This window comes from Cataglyphis hispanica, chromosome 5, assembly GCF_021464435.1.
Source record: "Cataglyphis hispanica isolate Lineage 1 chromosome 5, ULB_Chis1_1.0, whole genome shotgun sequence".
Lineage (NCBI taxonomy): Eukaryota > Metazoa > Arthropoda > Insecta > Hymenoptera > Formicidae > Cataglyphis > Cataglyphis hispanica.
The window spans coordinates 4,465,387-4,485,350 of record NC_065958.1 but is presented as its reverse complement, the minus strand read 5'-3'; the positions used below and the strand labels follow the sequence as shown (position 1 = coordinate 4,485,350).

At 34.6% G+C, this 19,964-nt stretch overlaps 1 protein-coding gene across 2 annotated transcripts in view; it reads left to right on the top strand.

The window, feature by feature from the left end:
• Nucleotides 1–19,850, top strand: part of LOC126849569 (protein Shroom-like) — a 151,192-nt gene extending 131,342 nt beyond the window's left edge. For both annotated transcript variants that reach the window (XM_050591517.1, XM_050591518.1), the window contains 6 exons: nucleotides 10,754–11,330; nucleotides 11,704–12,709; nucleotides 13,253–13,397; nucleotides 15,389–15,599; nucleotides 15,973–16,239; nucleotides 16,590–19,850. In XM_050591517.1, coding sequence (XP_050447474.1) covers nucleotides 10,754–11,330; nucleotides 11,704–12,709; nucleotides 13,253–13,397; nucleotides 15,389–15,599; nucleotides 15,973–16,239; nucleotides 16,590–16,841 — 2,458 coding nt within the window. In that variant the 3' untranslated portion in view covers nucleotides 16,842–19,850. The remainder of the gene's footprint in view (nucleotides 1–10,753; nucleotides 11,331–11,703; nucleotides 12,710–13,252; nucleotides 13,398–15,388; nucleotides 15,600–15,972; nucleotides 16,240–16,589) is intronic.
• The last annotated feature ends 114 nt before the right edge of the window (nucleotides 19,851–19,964 follow it).

Genomic DNA, 19,964 nt, shown 5'->3' with positions numbered 1-19,964 from the left:
TCAAAATCGCAGACGTGCTCGCACATCACGCGTCAAACTTATGCGCGATGTCTATATGCCGAGTAACGTCTCATTTCGACGGCTATTCCGCTACAATGATTTCCTGCTGTTTCACCTCCGCAGGCAGATACGCGTGGGTGATTTCGTCAGGTAGTACGCGAGGTGAATACGCGTCGAACTAATATCTTACTCTTCCGCCAATACTTAAGAAGCGTTAAGCTTCCTTTTCCGTCTTCTAAAAAGATTGCATTACGATGGTATAAATTTTAGATAAATGATAATCAATTTTGTTCAATCAGCTGCAAAATCCGGAAACGTAATAATTAATACAGATGTTATTTAAAACTTATATATAATTGTACACATAAAGAAAATTTGAGAAAATTTGTTTTGAATTTATTTAATAGATAGAGAGAGAGAGAGAGAGAGAGAGAGAGAGAGAGAGTAAAATTATTTTTATTATACAAATTTTTATATTCATGTTTCCGGCAAATCTGTTTATTAATCCATTAATTAAAATATTCAAAGTTAAAAGAAGCAAACGTATATTATAACAGTCTAAATAATTGAGCTCCTTAAATTTAAATATATGTGCATTTTCAATTTCTATTTTTTATATTAATTCTAGAAGACGGTCAGCTTCGTCTTATGGCCTTGATGTAACATATATGATACATTGTTTTGCAAAGATTTAAAATGCAAACAGTTGCAAAGGCATCGCTTTTGTAAATAAAATCGTGCTTGTTTACATTGTCACATTTAGATGCTTACACTACATTACCATTGAGCAGACGTTAATGAAATATAAGAAGTTTTCCATGAGAAAATATTTAGCATCAATTGCATGCTATTTTTAAAGTAATGCGTCGTTTACTAGTTAAGGAATTGATTACATATTAATCAAAGTTTAGACCGTTATTGTCGCTTGACAAACCGGTCGATGAGAATCAAAAAGGATGAATCATGAAATGGCATTATTTAAACAGTGCACGTAGCGCAGGTTGAAGAGCTACCTCTTCGGGCATTCGCACTCTCTTTGTCCAACAAAAATACCAAATGTCATACTTGTATTTACAGATTTTGAGAATTGTAAATTATATATATGGATACAAATTATAATTTAAATATATAGTTAATCTTAATATATAGTTGTGCTATTAACTTCATCAGAGAGAATCATTACATTTTCTTTTTCCATAATATCTTCTTTGATAATATAATTATACGTCTAGTTGTTAACTATGTACTATATCGGGTCATTGACTGATACACATAGAATCATATTATCGAGAAAAAAGACTGTATCTGAGAAAGTTTCCGTTAGATGATTTATTATCTACACACATATATGTGAAAGCAAAAAATATTTATTATATAAAATCTTCGTAGGTGAATTTAATTTACATGTTTTACAGTTATTCATGTAACATGTCGCAATTCTATCATTATCATTTACGTGTAGCTTTTGCATCTCACAACGCTTTATCTTTTCATACGTATCTAATAATAAATTTATAAATTCTGTATTAAAATTTCCATACTTTTTCATATATTTTTTTCAAAAATAATATTCCTTTTTTTACAGTTTTATCGTGTAATCTAATCGCAATATATATCATTTCATTTATCCATTTCAAGATTGATCTGCTGCGATTAACACAAGGCGTTTCAACAACGCATGAGCAGCATAACCGAGTTGAGCTTCATTACTCTCGCGAGTTGAGTGTTTTTAAATTGCCAATCCGAGTGCAGTCTGTTGCCAAGTGTGAAAGTAGGTTGATATGCTTCTATATTGTGCAGATTCTTTATCTGTGTAAGATCCTTTTTTATATCGCGTAAGTACATCACGCGCCTTATTTTTCAATGACATAAAATTATGTAAAATTGCTTACAAATTTATTTGTCACGCAACATTTGACGTTGTAATGACGATAATCCAGGCAATTCCGGGCAATTGTACGCTTTGTGTGTTTATATACTTTGTTACAAGCCTCTTCAAATAAACTATCTTTGTTACTCACGCTTTAATTAATTAAGTTTTTCTGCTTTATAAAACAATATTAATTAATTAATATAGAATGTATATTTGTAAGTTAAATATATTCATATCATTAATGCTATATAATGTATTATCTAATCAATGATATATAGAAATCTTACTTAGTCAATATATGTATTTTGTATCATTTTACATTCTCTAATAAGTTCTTTCTATATATTTTTTTTCTCTTTCTTGAAATAATTTAAACGTTAATTTTTGTTTAAATTATAAAAATTTGGCAGCTATCAGAATTCAATGGCTATTAAAATTAGTCTTCTATAAAATATAAAAAAAAGCTTAATTTTTTGGTAAAAAAAAAGGATATGCGCTTGCAATTCGCTTAATTTTCTGATAATCAGTATCTGGAAAACACTTGAAAGAAGTATCCGAATTTAATTTTGCACGCACATAAATTAAAATCATGGTTTTTATTAAATTGTTAACAATATCGGCACAAACAAGTAGGTAAACGGAATTTGGTGGCAGTGAATAGTCAGGAATAGTTAGGAATATATTACTCACGCATGCATGAATGATAACGCTGCCATGCGGGCATGATAAACTGATAAGTGACCCTCTCTTCCCACGCCGCCAACGTTTTATATTCCCGTGCAATTTTTCGCGAGAACAAAAGCGACCAAAATTGAGCATAATGTGCTTATCATTTGTCAATGTACAATTTTATTAAAAATTTATAATTAATCTTCATTCAATAAAACATTCAAAAACAATGCGCGATGATGTTTCTACAATAGCGTGTAATATAATATGATCTTGTTGAAAACCGGAATAATCTTGCGCTTATGTAGCAGCAGATACTACCGTTACGAATTACTTTCACTACATGAGAATTGAGTGTGAGACGAAACAAGGAAGTGCGTAGCGCACAATGCATCGTGTTTTCACAGCATCATAATTTATTAGGCAAACAAAAGTATTATTATTATTATATCCTCGCTTTCTCTCTCTTTCTCTCTCTTGTTTTCTTCTCTCTGACTATATTTTGTCAAAATATTTATGAGCATAATTTAATCCAACAAACAATACAACTATTTTAATTTCAAAAGCGATTAATTTATTGCAGATAGCGCGATTTGAGTGCAATATTATCAAAAAAAATCAGAGATTATAATATAACATGACGGGACAAGGTTGTCGAGCGATTAACTCTATGAAATTTATCGCAGCGGGACATGAAACATCACGTTTCGCTTTCGATCCTTATTTCGGTCGCAGATATCACGGCTATCTCGGTCGGTTTTACTCGCTTCGTGTCGCGCGCGATTATCATTTCATGGCCTAGATAATTAAAAAAAATTTTCCAGAGTGAAATCTTTACATCTTACAAAATTATGTTTTACATTGTTGTTTGTTATACGTCAAGGCAAAGATTAATTTTCAGATTTAATAAAAGTTTTTTAAAGATAAGTGTTTATTATTTCTCTCTCATGTTTCTGTAAAAAAATTACAGTTTTTTTTTCCTTTTTTATTATATGTAACATTTTATTAGGATACATTTCTATAATATTTCATTGGGATTGAATGCATATGTTATTAGAAAATTATTCTATTCTTGAATGTCATAGATATACATATTTCTTCGTCGCTTCGTTTTAGAATAAAAATTCGAAACGATACGACAGGTTTCCAACGCGAAGTATGGCTTCCACGTGCAAAGCCTCGAGAATGTGACATACCTCCGTGAGAGCATGACAGTTCACAAATATTGATGAGGAATACTCGAGTGTCGTACCTCGTAGCATTCTGACAGTCGTTTGATATAGTTCGTTGTTCGTTCTCTTGCAAACGTTCTCTTAAAGTATGTCATTTCTGACCGTTCTTTATATCGGAAACGGAAATATTCTGTTCGTCAATAGTCAGTAATATTCGCATACGTAAAAGTATGACCAAAGTTTTTTATGTAATCGTCCATAAATCATGTAACAATTTTTTAAGTAATTTTGTACAGTGTGTTCATTTGCAATTAAAATCAGAGACTAGAAATCTTTAAAGGATTAGACTACGAAACTTACTTAATCTTTCTCTTGACGCTTTCATTTGCATCGAGATCATCCGCGCTCATTTCGCGACAGCAAATTTTTTACCTGCTAGATCGCAAAGAAAGTTTCGTCTGCTCAGTTTTCCCTTGGCAGAAAACGCGAATGGATGAGGAATCGAGTACTCGACCCGAATTTCGTTCGTCGCGAGGGCACCTGTCCACCCGTGAAGGTGGTGTTTACGCTCTCACATGTTACTCATACTATGCATTTTGATTTCGTAAGTGACGTTGTGATGAGGGCAACTGTCATTTAGATTGCGCGCGTGCAGTAGGTTATGACAATCTTGTATAAGGAAGCACATGTGCCGGTGTGTGTGTGTATGTGTCACTGTATCTTGAAGTTATAACTTCACATATACAACATAACATAAACTTATATCTTTATGCAAATTTTTGTAATTATTCTTTAAACTAATTTAGTATCACCACAAGTCCAATTAAACCACAAATATTTTATTGCTCATTATCATTAATAAATCGTCGAAGCATACTATATATCAAAGCAATGATTGTAATTTTATTCGCAGAGAAAAATTGATTGTATTGAAATTTGTGATCAATATCATGATTTATTTATGCTTCTTATTTATGATATTTGACAGTTCCTACTTATGGCTGTACATATAAATAGTTATTTATTGTTTATAATAGATATCACTTTGATATTGAGTAGGCAAAGAGATACACGCGCACACACACGTTTTTTTATTTATATGGCATCTCTATATATTTACCATTTAATGTTTTTTTTATATTTTTAAATTTTTAATCATAGAAAATAAATTATTCAACAAAGTTTTGCACCAAACTTTTGAATTTTGCATTTTGCATCTAAAGGAAGTTGATGATGTATATCATGCTAAACATGCTTTACTAGATTTATGCGTTATTCACAAAGCGAATTTCGAAATCGCAAGTAAGTCAAGGTTGCTTACTTCGACATAATGAATAACACAAGGTTTTTACTTTGCGTTTACGCAAATCGTGTTTGTTCTTGCAGTGAATAAAGACGAGCGTTGTCAGACATGGATGCTAAACCGCATCCGTTACTAGTGCGAACGGTACTTAATGGACTTATAATTGATTCAGTAGTAAAGTTCCATTTCTTCTATAATAGACAAGAAACGACAAGAAGTGATCCCGTTCTAAAGAGCTTCGTTAACCTCGAATCTTGCATAATAATACTATTTCATCATATCCGGTGCAAAAATCCCTCCAAAATTGCTTCTAATTAACTCATTTAATTTCAAATTTACTTCATTTTGATTGCTGGTTTGAAAAACTATAACTATTCTGCAGAAAAATATTATCACATAATGATGCAAATAAATGTAAATCGCAAACGAGATGGCTTTCACTTCTCGCGTTTGCGACTCCCGCGTCGAACATTTCCGCGTACAGCCATTGTGGAACAATATCGTCTACGCCAACTAATTAACTTTTCATGTCTCGCGCTTCTTAATGTACACTTGAATCGATGTCCCACGGCTTTGAGAAGCTGACATAAGCTTAGGTACCGCGTGAGCTTAACACTACGCGTCCGTGTGGATGCACGCGTATACTTGCAGCTCGAGATTCAATTCAACAGATATCGATATGTGTTTGCATAACATCTTAGCAGCGTCGTACGCAACACTATCCCGTGTGAACACAATATACCACGTGAGATCAGTTACACATTACCCCATGGTAGGATTCCATATGCGGTTTTCAATTGTAGAAAGTGAATTATTTAACAAAGAAAAATATCACGCGTTTTATAATACTTTTATCAACTCGATTTTAGGTCAAAGATTATTTTCTCCATGGTTCAAAACTCTGTTGTCACTTTGACATATTTTATCTTTGAATTAGAGCAAATGTAATAGCTAATTGAATACAATTGAGCTTGTGTTAGTCACAGTGATGCTCAATTACATAGATAATCATCGAAAGCGCTTCAATTGATACTTCCGGTGCGTAACTAATTTAAATCGAACGATCGCGACAAATATTTACAATTTAGAATTTATCATTACAAATAAGTGTCATCCGACATTGTGGCGTATAAACACGCATTCTAGAAAATTAGCTTGAATTATCAAAGTAGCCCGCGGCTATTGACGATTCGCTCGGGCGAATAAATTATCAGCGACCGTATATATGGTCGAATATGTACAATAAATTGTACGATGATTGTACGAGAACCAGTAGCGTTTCCTTTTCTCTTCTTCCTCGCGGTTAACTCGCACCGTACATCGACGAAAGGAATATATACGTACGCATAATCACACCCGGCTTCGAGTTAATTACCGTGGTGTCGTAATGACCGATTGCTTTTCGCGACCAATCGGTGTCCACTGATCGTAGATTTGTCCTAATGAGTACGAGACATCGAGCATGCAACCGTATCGATGTTCGCCGTGTACTCTATCAAGGGAGGACTCGTATTCACAGGTGATATAGTACGATAATCTTGCATTTACTCTACGAGCGACCGGTGTTTTATTTCTTAATTTCAACGAAAGAGCGACGACACTAATTGGTCCACATAATTAAGTTGTCGAAGAAGAGAAAGATGGTGCTCCCTTTGTAACGATAATATATATGTGTGATGCATGTACACTAGAAAGGCTATAAATATTATAGAACTTAACGAAATTATACATATACACACGATATATATACATACCACCGGAAGGTATCATGCGTCTCAATCTTAATCAAAACAACGATATAATTCATTCGCATAATTATAAGAACAAAGCATTTAGCATTTTATTTATGGTGACGATATGTTCGAGTGGCGTGTCTATAAATATTATAGCATTGCGCAAATCACGCACGAGCACTTGCGTGAATCATGTCAGTATCACAGACAGAAAACACTCCTATCAGGCTTTATAAAATATTGACGCATACTTTTGCGAATTTATCAATACGACGCAATTGATTTCCGCAAATCAAGAGAAATATAAATATATTTAATGTAAAACTTATAGATTACCGAATAAAGAATGAATCTCTTCTATCATAACGTGCATTAATCGAACGTAATAGTCGGGACGTTATTCGTGAATCATAACAAATAATCAAGAGAAAAATCTTATCGCGTTTCAATATATCTTTACTTTTAAATGATAGTAATTTGAGATGCAATTATCTTTAAAAACATTTAGATATGCCTGAAGAAAAAACCTTCTTATCGAGTTTTATCGAAACGAGAGTTGACGTGAGACTATATTGATAAACATTTTACCATGTCTATCTGATATGTATATATATATATATATAGACAAGGTCGTCGGTGCGTGGTATAAAACGACGGAGTACTAAGGGCGAACGCAGCCACTAATTATCGTGTATACTAATACATACAAACTGGCTACCGATGAGCCGATATTTATCCTGCAATAAATTACTCACACCTAGTCCTGCGATCGCACTGTCGTACGCAAATACTTTTATCATTCGCGTGATACTACTCCCATCCAAGGCTATCATTTCGCGCGCAAAATTTGCATGAATAATCTGTTGACAGATCATTAGAAATAGTAAAAAAAACGTGAAGAGCATAGTGATTTTTTTTTTCATCAAAAGGAGCACACACGGAATGCGTACATTTTTGTTATTGAGAAAGATGCGAAATGCGTTCGCAATATAGGTTTATCTTCTTCCTCCGTTTTTTGCGTTCGTGCATCATCTTTATCAATAACTATCTTCCTTTGCATTTAGTCATGAACAAGAGAAATATATGTCGTGAAAGGGGCCCGGTGCGGTACAGTTACATATGATCATTATCCGATGTAATTTTTAAGACGCGCGCGCTCGCTACTCATTGCTCTTCGTCGAACATTGATCGTTATTTTTTTTTTTTTTGTTCAGCCTCGTTACCGAACTTACAAGCGCAGCATATGTATGAATTGGCGGAATAATCATTTACGAGATACATTTTTTGATCACATCGATATGTCAATGAATTTTTACGATTGGCTTGTAAAAATATCACGCGAATAAAGCAGCATCGCATTAATTTTCATCTTTATTTAGATATATTACCGTAAATTATATATTATTATATATTTTTATTCTTGCATCATGATGTCTTGAATAATCGCTCGTATGTACGTATAATATGCAAGAATATCGTGTGACATAATACATTCATTTCTACGAATAGCCTGTCACATCGTTTATCTTGAAAATGTGCAATGCGCAATGTGCAATATAGTCTTTCAACATTGATAAAGTTTTATTTTGCTTGAATCTTTCATCTCAAATGTTGCGATATCGTTTCTTCATCAAAGACTCGTTATCGATTTTTATTTCGTTATACCTACTTTATGGATTATAATTATCTAAATCATAATAGATTATACGTACTGCACTTTATAAATTATACTGAAATGCACACTTACACATGTTTTATCATACAGGTGAAACGATTTTTTTTATTATGCCAAAAACTTTAGAATACGATTTTTTTTAGACACAAATTTTTTACTCTCGGCCTTCCTCTCCTATTTGTTATGGTAAAAATTTCTATTTTTTTTTTCCTTTCTATTAAACATGCGCAAAATAGATAAAATTTGCAAGCTAGAAAAAGTGCACAAAAGTCACCATGTCAATCTTCGAGTAGGAAAAGCAAAGCACTTTTAAAAATGAACGATCAAATCTTTTCATGCAAATGTTGAAGTGTGATTATTTTTTATCAATTCAACTAAAACAGAATGTACGCATTATTACAAAAGATTACTACGTCATTTGGTTTTTTTTTTAACCAAAATTGCAATAAGACGAGAATATCTAAATCTGTCTGAGAATAATAATTGCGATGTTTTAGCAATATTATAAATCCATGGGCGCGATGTGATATCGTGATGCGGGATTTGATATTATTCCATTATGCGTTGTTACGAGACGGGCTTAAATCCGGCAAATTGCATATAAGAACGATATATTGTGACAATGTCAGCATTTCAATGTCAGCTCATGATCCGATTAAAGGAGAAGAATCAGTTCGGGAGCAACTACGCATACTTCGGATTAAGCGGAGCCTTGGTTCATGTATTCAAGAATGATAAACGTCGGAACGATGCAGTAATGTCAGTATTGCGAATGTTAGTTTCACTTTGGTGATCCTTATCTATTGCGGTAGAAATAAAACGCTCGTCCGGATGAATCGTTTCTCGCATGCTCATAATTTGTACTTACACAAGACCAAACAAAAAAATTAATCCGTTCGCGGAAAAGAATACATTTTATGTTATATATTGTATATTTTGTTGCAGATATATATTTTTGCGAGTTTAAAAAATCATATTATTTTATGATTAGGTTGATTATATGCTGGTTAGTTAGAGTCACAAATAAAAGATAGAAATAAAAGATAAAATAGAGATACAAATAAAAATAAATGCTCATACAAAGAGTATAAGGCTTTATTATGCATGAATCGCACAATTAATGTGAAGATGCGTTATTGGAACGCTAATTCTTGTGCGTGTAACACTGCAACCATTCCATGATATTCCAGTAAGAAATTCTTGATCGTCGTTTTATGAAAAACCCGTGAGAAACTAGCAGAACCGTATAGGTATGTTGAAGAAAATTAAAATTCATATAACACACAAAGCTATCCGGTTTCGATTAAACGGTTTCATCACCGTCAACTTTTATGAGCTTACATGTAGGCATATCTATATCTAACTATGACGAAGATTAATCAATTACTACACATTTAATCATTCGATATGCGTTTACTACAATCCGCAAATCCATACAATAAAACGATCGTATAAGATTTTTGAAAATGCCTTTTTGTGAGGTTTGTTAGACTTCATTTTATCTTCATTTAAATGTATTGAATTGTAAAATAAACGTAACAAAAAAGACATTCATTTTGTGTTAGAAAACTAATTGTATTAATAAAATAAATAATAAAAATTTTAAATAAATATGATTAATTTCGATAAATAATTAAAAGTTTATCATAGTGATGCAGCGTTGATCATATTTTATATGACTACATACTTAAAATGTTACATGTTCATTTATACTTTGCTAACTAGTAACATTTTATCTGGAATTATTTATTCCATCTAAGTATTATTATGAAAAATGTATATGTGAATAGTTTGACTCTAATATTCGATGCAATCTATCACATCTAACATTTTAGAGAATTTATCGATGTACGTGACAAGAATTTACTTTCAACCTGTTTGAGTTACAGTGGGATATATTCCTACGTGATGCGATCGGGCATGAAAATCGGTCGTAAAATGTAAAAGCCATCTCGCTGTCCTTACAAGATACACGTCGGCGCATCTCGAATTACAACGATATAAAAAAACAGTAGCAACACACGGGAACATGAGCCAACATACTAATAAATTTACTCGACGATATTAATAAATTTTATCAACTTATTGAGATTCAGATTTGCCCACCAAAGTCGCACGAAATTTCGACAAGCATCTTTTTAAAACTTTTAAAATAATTTATAACCACGTATCTCTCTTCTTTTAACTAATTAGTCATTTTTTTTTAAACAGATAAAATATTTTCATTTTTTTAAATATCAAGTATTTTCGATATTTATTTAAATCAATTTGAATTATGCGTACATTTTTTTTTCTCACATCATAACGGAAATATATTTTCTGTTTCAGGAGTCAATCCAAGGCTTCTTATTTAGCTTATAGACGAGAACGCGGAGCTCCTGATAGCGAAGGCAGCTACAAAAGGACGATGTCGCCGACTTCTCGAATGGACGATTGGCCACCACCTAGAGATCATGACGATCCAGTACTTTTACGCGTTACATCGCATCACACATTACAACAGCATCATCAACATCACAATAGTCATCATCAACATTCTGATCTTTCCAAATCACACAGCGTGGATGCTCTTCATCATCGATTGGAAGAGAGGTGTCTACAACAACAGCAACAGTCGACAGAAGTGGTCAATAAGCTCTCGCACGAACTCAGCAAGAAACTCCAGGTTAACAGCGACGCGAGATCTCGCACTAACGAAAACAATAACAACGACAATCTTGAAGATCGACATCAGCATCATCATTATCAAGAAAAGAGACATTCAGAAAAGAGACACGATTACGAGCAGCGCAGGGAAAGATTATCGCCGCAGAGCGTGGAAGTCCTTAATGACAGGAACAGGCAGCTGGAGCGAGAACGTCGGAAATTGGCAGCGAGCTGCGAGCCACTACCTCAAAATAGAGAGGTAAGATTATCTCCGGATATTTACCTTCACGTAATCGCGATATTTACTTGTTTTTCGCATCTGAACGTCTATCTATTTTTGCATCTATAAATATAGCAGTGTCAAGGACGTGCAAATTTTCACATTTCTCTAGCATTCGGTTTCTTGCAGAGCTCGTGTGACATACTCGATATTTTACTATCATTTATTTTATCATTATTCTAACAATCTAATACTTCAATTTTTTTAATTTTTTTTATTTAAACGTTTTAAATGTTTTACATGAATTTCTTGACTTTTTTAGTGACTTTTCTATATCTTATTGTGCTGTGTTATTGCTTTTCTAAATTCATCATATACTAATTTACAGAGATTTGAACAATTTCTTTTTCAGAAACAACTACGAGAAATCAGTGGCCCGTTTCCAATCACCGGCGACGACTTTTTCCGCGAGAGAAGCGCAACCATCGAAATGACCTCGCAAAATATTGAATTATTGAACCGCCGTAATGAGAAGAGGACGAATAATGTGACAACATCCAATGCAATGTCCACTTACTCTATGAGCACTACGACATCATCAGTCACTACGATGATGACAACTTATGATAATGGCTGGTCCAGAGAACACGAAACGCAGAACTCTATAGAAGCTACCATCTTTTCCGACAGACCACCACCACCGACGAGCTCACCACCGAGATCACCGAATAACGACGAGACTGTAAGCCCTCGAGGTGCTGTTCCAAGACGAACGGGAAGTTGCTCGAGCTCCTCTTCCTCAGGAAGATCAATCGATGCTCGTGTATCGCCTCGAGTCTTATTATCCAGATCGCCCCCCAAAAATTCTCTGGATTCTCTCACGCGACACGAAGCCCGGATAGAGTGCACCACCAACAACAGAAAGGTCTCCAGTCCAACTCAAACGGATAATACAGGTTCCTGGAACAAATCTAGCTCACCGAGCCGATTAAGTCAAACGAGTGAGACGGAATCGCGGCTCGAAAGATCCTCCTCGAGATTCAAACCCGGCGGCAGATCGTCTACGTCTTCGATCTCAAGCGTTTCTAAAGCTTCCTCGTTCTCCTCGCCGAGAAACTCGCCGATCGAAGGGGACAAGTCATCGCCGACGTCATCACTTTGCGTGTCACCCCAGCCGGGCATAGAGGGACTGACGTTAGTACAACGTACGGAGGTCGTGCTCCGAGTAAACGCGGCCACCAGTGACGCCGCCTCGCAGACTGACATCTTGGAAGATACGGAGCAAGACCACACCAGCATGATCCAACGAGCGCTTCCGGAATCTAGGAAGAAACTACCGGAGGAGATCGAGTGCGAAGAACTCAGCAAGGATTTAGCCAGTCAACTCAGTCCCAACGACAAGCTTGTGCCTATACTCGGTGAGTAGCTCTGTAATCTTCATCAATCTCAATATGAATAATGATTTAAAGAGCCATTCGTCTGACAATTTTACTGTTTGCACTCTACGTTGTCATTAATAAATGCCAATGCAATTGATTCAATCAGATATGTTGCTCAATTTTTAAATGACGTTCACTTTAACGTAGATCTTGCGCTGACATATATACGATCAATCTAGTTGTCGTACGTTTACTTCAAGTGAAGGTACTTTAACCACATTTATGTGTGCGAACAATGTCTACGTACATGCACGCGCGCGCAATTATCATCCGGGACACAATAGAATCGAGCATTTGAGGGCAGCGACCTTTAATTTTAATAAGCACTAATTTAATCAACGACACAACTGCATTATTCAATTATACGTCGTCGCTGCCGCGATATTCGATGCAATCCCCTGTCGCATTATGGCTTCCATAGAACGCCGAGATCCTTGGAGCATGAAACGAAGCGTGCGCGAGTAAGGAAAACGCGCGTACCGAGAGCACCTGATGATGTCTCTTTTTTTTGTTCCTTATCAGTTCCAGCGCCGGAGCACAAGAAACCCACCGACTACGTTTCCGGCCTGTTCAGGGTAGAGACGACCTTGCAGCCACGATCAAAGCGACGGCTCTCCCTAGAAGAGTCAATGCCCTTCTGCAACGAGAACTCGGATATGGATAAAAAGTAAGTTCTTTTTTTTTTAATTGTAATTTTCTTAATTAAAGCGTATTTAGCAGGCTCGCCCGCTTCGATATCACGCGCGTTGTCTTCATCCGGTTGGATCGAGGGTCAGTAAGACTGTTGTTACAGTCAAGACAGATAAGACAGTATAAATATATACAATGCGATAATTGATAGTTTTCACGTGCTCACGAGCATTGGATTACGTGCTATTAATCAAATCGCATGCCTTGAAATTCAAGGCTTTCATTACAAGTGCAAATCCGTAATACTCGGTACTCTATTTAATTGGTTCACGTACATCTAGGGGACATATTATAATTTTGATAAACAAGCAAGATCTTTTTTGTGCTCTCTCAATGACATTTAAAATGCTTTGCTTGTGCATTCGCACTGTATATGTGGCCGCTACTACAAGAATAAAACAAATCTGCAAAGATTTTTTTGAATCAGTTGTAAACATACGTGTTTTTTTAGCAGTCGTAATTAGGAATGAATTATACGAATAAATTAATTATATAATAGGTCGATTCTTTTCTTTATTTTATGACGTTTCCTTCTTTACTTGTATGCGGCTTTTTTGTTTTAATTTATGTACATTTACTTGTTGTGCAAAAATCATATTGTGGAAAAGATTGAGATATCTTAATATTTATTATTTATAAATATTGTTATGCTTTTTTATTACTATCTATGATTATTTATTTATTATAATTTTGCGATTTCTTTCCTTTTCTTTGTCGTTGACTCAGTCTTGTATACTTACGGACAATACTTCTTCCGTATTCAAAGAGAAAGTGCCAAAGCACCAAGCTATTACGTAATCCACCATAAATGATATTGTCAAGCCCAACTACTCGATGCTTGTTCTTGACGCATCATATTATTTGCCAGTCTCTAACGTATGGCTGAAAGTGACGTATCGTACTAGTAGACATTGCACGGCAATGTTCGCAACACAAGTCAAACGGGAAATGGAAATGGGGTCTCCAGAAAAGTAGATACGACTTCCCATGTTTTTTCCGGCCGATTAAAGCGACCGGGCGTTCAACGGCATCGGAAATTCCATGTGCTACTTAACAGCTTGCGATTGTAAATCAAAATTTTACGTGCAAAGTGTGTCTAATATGACATAGTAAAATTTCTGCCGGCTTAATAATTGGTTTAAAATCAATCAAAAAACACATTACGTTAAATCAATTTTAGTCGTACTTTCTATCACATTTTACATCAAAACAAAAAAATATTGGCATTTTCGAAAATAATTTAAGAGATAACAAAAAGTCACAACAATTTTGTGTAAATATTTGCGGTGCAAATTATGATTGAAGAAATAATTACATTGATGTTTGTTTGCATTTCTTAATTACAGTATCTCGTTTTAAACATATTTCAAACATAACTCGCGGAGATAAACATGCAACGCAATTTTTTTTAAATACCATGCAATCTGATATCCCGCTTTCTTTTCTTTATCACTTTCTCCTCTTTTATAGACTTGCTTAGACGGACAATATCGCACATGCTGTTATTTAGCTGATAACGATCAACTGGCCAGATTTATGCGGAACAAACATCCCATTGAATTGTGTGCTTCTCATCCGTGAACTTGAAAATCCATTGCTGTTTTATTCATCACAAACTTTGTGTGTGTGTGTGTGTGTGTGTGTATGAAATATATATATATATATATATATATATATATATACATATATATATACATATATATACATATATACAAATGTAAATTGAATTCTATGCCGCAAAATATTCCTCCATATCCGCTCACAAATTATTCTATCTCTTTTGCCTCGCTATGAAAATGTCGAAATTAATTCAATCGTGACTCACATTTATTGACGCAATTCTTTACCTTAGCGCAAGAATGACATAAAAAGATTTTTACATAAATGCTGCAAGAGAGAATGAAAGAGGAACTGTTTGGTCGGCATTAATCGACCAGAGGTGTAATCATGGCAATAAATTCTTTTCAGACATGAAACGATACCTTCGACTCCCGTCACGCCACTGTCCGTCGATCTTACCAGCCCCCTCTCCCCTACTTCAGCTTATTTCACGACATCCGAAGGAAAAGCAAGGTTCCTAACGAGATACTCCCAAGACGTCACGGCGGAGGGATTAACACGTCAGGAGGATGCGCCGGTGGTTGAACCGACGAACAGCCTTGACCTTAAGCAGAAAAAGGTACAAACCAAAGTATAATTAAACGCTTGCAGAATGTGCTATAATTAACTACACGGTTGCCTGTGACTAGGTTCGATTGATATGTAGTCGCGGGATATCGCGATGGTCAGATAATAATGATTATTCGCGGACAGTAGGATAATAAGTATCGTTTGAGTAAACCTCTGCGAGTACAAAATCTTATGTAAAATATGACTATATGCTTTGGAATGTCGTCTCTTATCATACATCTTTAAAGCTGCATTATATCTGCACTTATCTAGTCGTTCATAAATTATTACTTTGTCGATGAAATATTCTTGCGCTTTGTTGGTCAAATCTCGTAGCATAGATACGATTCAATTATGAAACTATGATTTAAATGATCTTTCAGGAGGAGCTGATGATGCGGCTTGACAGGAAACTAGTGGTCCTCAAGGCTGAGCAGGAGGCCGTAAGAGAGGAAGGTGAGATGAACGAAGCACTAGGTGCGCGAGTAACCGCTCGCGTTTCCGCCGTAGCTCGTCCGCCGGAAGCGTCCAAGTATCGGAATCACGTAGAGGAAGTCGGTAAGATTACGAGTCTTCTTCTCGGCCTTAGCGGCAGATTGGCTCGCGCTGAGAACGCTCTATATGGAATGCCGGCCGACCACGCAGAGAGAGTAAGTAAAACTTCTCGTTTCCTTGCATGCTTGGTATAAACGCTCTTCCGCCGTATCAATTAAAGTTGATCGTATACATGAGATAGAATCGCAATTTGATACTATTTGGTAGTAAAAAAATTATAGAATATATAAAATTATGTGTATAAAAGATTTAATAAAATCTAATTTTAGTATAAATAATCATTTCTTTCTATGAATGTTAATAATGCTACAAAAATGATACAAAATAGTTTATTAAATATTAGAGATATTTATATTTTAATTTTATGTTATAACTTTGTTTAAGCATGAATTTTTCCCGTGTAATCTAAAAGATATATCAATTTTGTCTGTATTATTCTGTGTAGAAAATTTTGGAAAGCAAACGGGACAAGCTAATGGATCAATTGGAAGAAGCGAAGATCCTGAAGAATAATATTGATAAACGTAGTGTAAATGTATCGGCGATCCTGGCAAAGTACCTGAATGAAGAAGAGTTTGCTGACTACCAACATTTTATCAATATGAAAGCAAAGTTGATAGTGGACGGTCGCGAAATACTGGACAAGGTGAAGCTTGGCGAGGAACAATTAACCGCGTTGAAAGAGGCAATTGACTAGTCGTATGGACTTACATGCTAAGTTATTATGAAATCGATTCATAAATAACCGTACATTACCAAGGATGAACAATGGAAAAATATCGCAAAATTATTCAACTTGACTCGAAAATATGCATTAATATGAATGAAAAATTATGGGAACACATAAAAGAGAAACAACATCTAAATCTAATCCAGTATTAAAAATCTTAAATTTCCACGCATATAATTATAAATGAAAAATAATGTATTTGACAAAGAGTTATAAAACACATATATAAGTACTTTTATATATGTATATATCTAGTATCCTAGATGGATCTATTTCTGTGTCTAAAATTGTGTTATATACAAGCTTGTGTCTAAAATTATGTTATACACATGTTATTTGTATTAATCAAATAATTTTAAAAATTTATTTAAAAATATGTTCCTGCATTGTGAAATCAGAAGATAGCGATAGATAAAAACATCTTTAAGATGATATTATAAAAATGTCGAGTAATTTAATGCATTGTAAATGCAAAATAATATTAAAACAAATGTGTAAAATCTACTTTGCGTATAAAATAAAACCAGAGAAGTCATATAAATTTGATGTCCTCAAGATCTAAGTGTGATCCTTTGAAAGATGATCACCTTAAGTGCCTAGTCTTTATTAAGCTTGCATCGATTTTGTCATATTCCCTCAGTAATCCACAAAAAGCAAACTGTATTGTTTATATACTTGTGGCATACTGAAGAAAATCATTACGCTAAAGCGCTATGGTAGTTGCATAAGAATGAAAAAACCAGGGGTATAGAGAGTTATTTTCAGTTTTCTTTTAAAAAAAAACTGAAACTGCGCGCTAAAATGGTGTTATAGTAATTACAGAAATAAATTTGTAAATGTAAATAGAAACGCACATATAATATATGCGTGTGATGCAGACTTGAAAAGGAAAAGCTAGAACGTGCGTAAGCGGTAAATAAAATTGATCGAAAACAATGCCGTAAATAAATAACATATAATATGGCTCTTTTATAAGCATACATATATATATATATATATATATATATATATATATATATATATACATATATTCGTATATTAATCGCCACCATTAATTATTTTTTCGTGAAACATATTTGGATATGAAAATGTATTATGAATTATATAAAAAGAAAACAAAATTTTAATATATTTTTTAAAAATATATATATTGCACACATAAAATTATTATACATATATATATATATATATATGTATGTATGTGTATTTTTATGCGCAAATCGTTTAGAAACGCGACAGTAGCACCGTGCAGTGTAAGTTCGGTGCAATATTCGCCTGTAGATACGCAAATATGGACGCTCGAAGATGCTAATAATCCGTTGCATGTTTAAAAGACCTTTCGCAAAAGAAACGCAAGACGATGCTATTGAAAATCCGAGAATGCACGTTACCTGTCGTTAGTATATCAATCTATTGTTCGCGAGGCAAATCGCTAGATTTACGATCTAAGGTTATTTGTGGTGCCTGCTTATATATGAGATGTGATATATCAGAAGAATAAGGAGAGTTCACGTTCTCTCTAAGTAAGTGCGCGGCATTTAAATAACTCAGCGATGCAGGCAACTGGAGCAGCATTATATTTGTATATAATAATAAGTAGATTAAGTGCAAACATATACCCGTACACGTACATATGCATATACACATCCTTACGCTACACGTTACACATGTATACGTACATATACATACACGCATAGGTGTACAACGAAATACTACTTTTACGTATTGTTCTAACTCCCGGGGGTTCTTGTCAGCCCCTATGCTTGTGATCTTATTTACTCTGTACGATTCCACCAAGGACTCTCGAAAATACCGCAGAAAAAAATTGCGTATCGTATTCGAGACTCCATGATGGTTCAGCGAGAAATTTTATGCCACGGTCACTTTGATAAAAAAAATCTTATATTTCATCTTTTTTCCTTTCCCTTTTTTACATCTCCGTTTGTAACTCACGCCTTTTCTCCATTACCAATTGCCCCCTCCCCGCTCATCGCTATTCTATCGAGGGCGGAGAAGAGACTGTAAACGAAATTAGACGGAAGGATGGATCTCCGAATCTTTAAGCTCGGTAATGGAACATTTACCGAGGACCCAAGGATCTCGAGATGAAATCCATCCCAACCATGCCTCATGATTAAAAAAAAAAACGTCCGATTTTATTTGGTCCCGCGCATTTAAATCCTCTTCACATTGCCCACATTGTTCACAAAGCAAATCGCGCTTGATCTCAAACGATTTAACTCAATTAATCGCAGATAGAGCATGGATACAAAGATAGCATATCGCAAATCGAAATCAGATGCTAATGATAATAATAATAATGAGAAAGACTGAGTACAGGGCATAAAATTTTGCGGCATAATAGTCAGTTTCTGTTCCTCGTTTGTCTCTCGATATTTGCATTTCGGCTGCGCCAAATATTATAATCTTGCCGTTAATCGGATGTGACAGCCATCGTTATAATGTATTTGCGAGCAGCATTACGCCGCGCGGCGGCAATATCGAATGCGATTGTCATCTTCTTTATTTTCCCCTTTTCCCGCCAGACGCAGCTATTGTACATAACAAATTAATCGAAACATGGTGCTCTGGATTAGTATTTTTTATGAGAAGAAACGTTCCATTATATATAATTCGTAAGCTATCACACACTATAGTTCTAAAGACTATTAATATTTAACGTTCTCGCTGTATAAATATTACCATATATAATTTTACGTTTTTATGCGAAAGCAACATAATAATTACACATACACATTCGCGCGTCACCTGTAAGCGACGACGCTAGGTCGTTGTTAGTCTGACAATATTATCCTATACAAATGTGTACGAAATCATTACGATAATTACATTTCTCAAACTCGCTTACAATAAATAACATGTTGGAATTCATAAATAAAGTGTCCATTTCTTCATATAATAATAAACTGTCTTGTTTATCGATAAGAAGTTATTAAAATAGGATTGTCAATCTTACACGGAAATTTACACGTTTGATTTTGCCTTCTTGTATGCTGCTTTAAGAAACAGTAAGTTAAAAAACTATGTTGCATAAATATATAACTCTCATTATTTTGTGAAATTTTTAAA